At 38.8% G+C, this 3,505-nt stretch overlaps 1 protein-coding gene across 2 annotated transcripts in view; it reads left to right on the forward strand.

Moving 5' to 3' along the window:
• The window catches only part of LOC122084081 (FAD-linked sulfhydryl oxidase ERV1), a 7,534-nt gene continuing 4,029 nt past the window's right edge, over nt 1–3,505 (forward strand). The window contains exons 1-3 of one of the 2 annotated variants that reach the window (XM_042652126.1): nt 1–496; nt 1,708–1,779; nt 3,049–3,096. In XM_042652126.1, coding sequence (XP_042508060.1) covers nt 299–496; nt 1,708–1,779; nt 3,049–3,096 — 318 coding nt within the window. In that variant the 5' untranslated portion in view covers nt 1–298. Of the gene's footprint in view, nt 497–1,701; nt 1,780–3,048; nt 3,097–3,505 lie in introns of both variants that reach the window. The other variant, XM_042652125.1, reaches the window with a different exon arrangement.

Genomic DNA, 3,505 nt, shown 5'->3' on the forward strand with positions numbered 1-3,505 from the left:
GCATCCAACGTTTGTTTCACTTCTTGTCATTATAAAAGTGAAAAAATGTATATTTATTAGTGAAAGAAAAAGATGTTGGATGTACACATGTCTGACCGAACGATCCAAACGATCATACGAGCAGCAGAATCAAATTCGAGATGCCAATTACCGTCTTGCCCTAAACTGTGACCACCAGGACAGGGAGCGCGGGTTCTTCTAACAACCGAACCAGACATTTTATGGTTTTTGATTTTGATGCTCTTTCCCGCCCCTCTCTCTCTCCCTCGTTTCTCCAGAGTCCAGACCTCCATTCCCGATGTCGAAGGACCAGAACCAGCAGAATCAGAACCCGTTGCAGATAATCTTCAAAGCGTCAGAGACCTGCGCACAGTACATTCAGAAACAACTCTCGCATTTCATACCAAACTTACACATCTCATTTCCTTTACAACCACAGCGCCCCTCTCCAAGTAGTCAGCTTACACTTCTCCAAACCAAAGAGGAGTTTCCCAAGGTACATATTACTTATCCCCTTAAACTATCTATCTCCTTTCGCTTTCGCTATAGTTGAAACAGAATTACGATTCGTTTATTACTCTTTACGTAAGGTGATGCAATCCTATAGATGCTCGAAAGCTGCTTGACAAAATTCCCGAGTGGAAGCCGATAGTATTAATCATAGTTGTGCCAGCGTGCCAATTACGAAAATGGAATCCTATTGCCGATTCAATTTTCGCTCTATCTACTCCAACTCCTGTTAGTGTCGTGTTTATTCGTTTACCATGTGCCTGGCTAGAATGAATTGAAAACTGTTTGTTGTTTCCATCAGTTATAGGATCTTAGTTCTTATAACAGTTGCGGTGGCAGTGGCGTTTGCATTTGTTCCTTGGTCCTTTGTCGGCCTATTTGTTCATGTATATTATATTTCTCTGTAACTCTTTGCGTCGTGATTGATGGTGATACTATGATATAAGCAACAGACTTGGAAAAGAGTGGGATTTGGGCCTTGGGGTGATTGGAAGATCGAATTCTCAGTGTACTGAGGATGCGCTTATCACCAGGAATGGACTTATTCGCACACATCACCACAACAAGAATAAAAATAAAAAGGAGTTGGGTTAGTGGGTTGTTTTTGGAGCAGAACCAGGTCCCAATCTCGCTTTGATGATGTCCTGGTAGGAGTAGAATGGATTTATCCTTTGGCATTGTTTTCTTGAGTTGAGTTGTCACCCTCAAGCTATCTTTGGTAACCAAGAAAAGAAAATAGTACAAAAGACATAAGAAGACAAAAAAAGAATGATTACACAATGATTTTTTATGTGTCTCTCTCTTTCCTCAAATTCAAAATTTTTTGAATTTTTTCTTTTCTCCTCTTGATTAGCAAACATAGCCTTGGACTTGAACCAACGCCTTCATACTGGTAAATGACAAAAATGGTTAGCATGACTCAAGATGAGTTCAGTTTGAAGTATCACCTTCTAGATACAAACAAAATGGGAATTTCTACTGTCTTCATTCCAGAATCCAGTCAGCAACCAAGAATTGCATCAAGAGATTTTATTTCAAGTAATGCACCATTCATTTATCTGGTTTGGTCTTATTTATGATTGTGAGTTATAGAAGGGTATACTTTTTTTGTTTACTTCCCGTGTGATTTTGTGTTGAGCTAGGAAATTTATGATGAATGCCGATTCTTCTTCATTTCTTTTCTTCATGCAGGAGCAGTCTGCTAAGCCTTTGACTAAGGAAGAGCTTGGAAGGTCCACTTGGACTCTGCTACACACAATTGCAGCGCAGGTATTCACCCTTTTCAATTTTCTGGAGAAAACTGAGATTTTCTTCCTTGTGGAGACGAAGACGAAAGAAAAACGTTAATCTGAGTCATTCTTCTGCTGGTTCCTTTTATGACATGTATTTGTGTAGGTTAGGTTTATATTAGGGGAATGTGTTCCGTAGCTTGTAAAGCAAAGTCAGGCAGCTTGTAGAGCAGGGGTTGGGCATTTTAACCAGATCTGCTTACCCAATTAATAATACTCAAATTTAAGATATTGAACCAATTATTTAGGATCAGATTCATCAATTTTGTTTGGCCATTTCAATCTATTTAAATCCATGCAGTTTTCAACTCATCATCCCTCATGTCCTCTCTTACCACTTCAACCCATGTCACTTATAATCTCCCGCTTGTTCTTTTACCAGCTTCCTTTTGCATTATATCATTCTTACTGGCTCATTTGTTTGGTCTTTGTTGCACATGTCTGTACCATCTCGGTTGACCTTAGTGATCCTTGTCACTCATAGGTGTAGTTCCTAAGTTTCTTCAGATGTATTTTCCAATTTTCGCTTCATAGTCTTGTCAGTCATCTATATCAATGTCCTCATCCTACCTGCGCGTGTTTTTGTGTGTGTGTTATTTCTTTTTTGTTCAACATTCATCAAAAGGCAATATCACTGGTCTTCCAGCCATCTTGTAAGATATATTCCCCCCATTTGGAATAGCATATATATGCTGGTGGAGGTTTCCTTCTTTGAGATGCTTCATATGTGCAACCGAGTCCACATATGTAATTTTAGATTATGTTTATGATACAATATTACAACTCTGGACAGGTCTAAACTTATCAGTTGTTCTATACAACAAACAACATAGCCTTATCCAAACTGTGATGAAATATACTGTTGATTGACATAATGCGTTCCATTATGAAGTGGACGTTCCACTTTATCACTAGCTTTCTGTGTAGAGTAAGGTTTCAGGGTTGAAGTAGCTTGACTTAAATCTTTTCATTTTTTAAATTTTGTTAACTTGGATGTTTTCCCTTTGGTCCTATCAGTCTGAGGTTGATCATTTTATTGTTCAGAAGATAATTGAAAGAGTGAATCAAACTTCGATTTCCTTTGTATTAGTCATTAGTGTGCTAAAAATATTTATAGAGGTTGATGCATAAAACAGTCTTCTTCATTCAAATGCTAGAGAGAATAAGGAATCCCAACCCCGTCCCCTAAACAGGTCTTCTTTTTGCATAAGAGTATATTGATTTCCTGAAAGCTTTTTGGTTGTTTCAGTTTCCTGATCATCCGACTAGGCAACAAAGAAGAGATGTAAAAGAACTGGTATGGCTTTCTATCTCTCTATCTGTGTGTGTGTGTGTGTGTGTGTGTTGGGAATGCAGATGAAGTAAAATTAAGTCTTTGTACTATTTTCCTCACAAATATGTTCATACGCACTAACAGAGAACAGGACCATAGACGGGGGTAATGGTTGAACAGGTTCCTGTAGCCTGCCCCAAGTAATTGGTATTAAGGCTTTGTTTGGTTGAGGTCCAGACATCCATGTGTATTGGAAGTCTTGGGGCTTAATCTTTGTATAACAGGTTGTTTCAAGCAAGCTTAATTCTATAAGAATTGAGCTTGCATTTTCTGATGGCAGAAGTTCTGCCGAGTCATTATGGCAGCATCTAATGCCCTTTTTAGCATATTGCACTGTAGTTATGATTCTCCCCCACCCCACCCCCCCCCAAAA

Source organism: Macadamia integrifolia, chromosome 7, assembly GCF_013358625.1.
Source record: "Macadamia integrifolia cultivar HAES 741 chromosome 7, SCU_Mint_v3, whole genome shotgun sequence".
In the NCBI taxonomy this organism is placed as follows: Eukaryota; Viridiplantae; Streptophyta; class Magnoliopsida; order Proteales; family Proteaceae; genus Macadamia; species Macadamia integrifolia.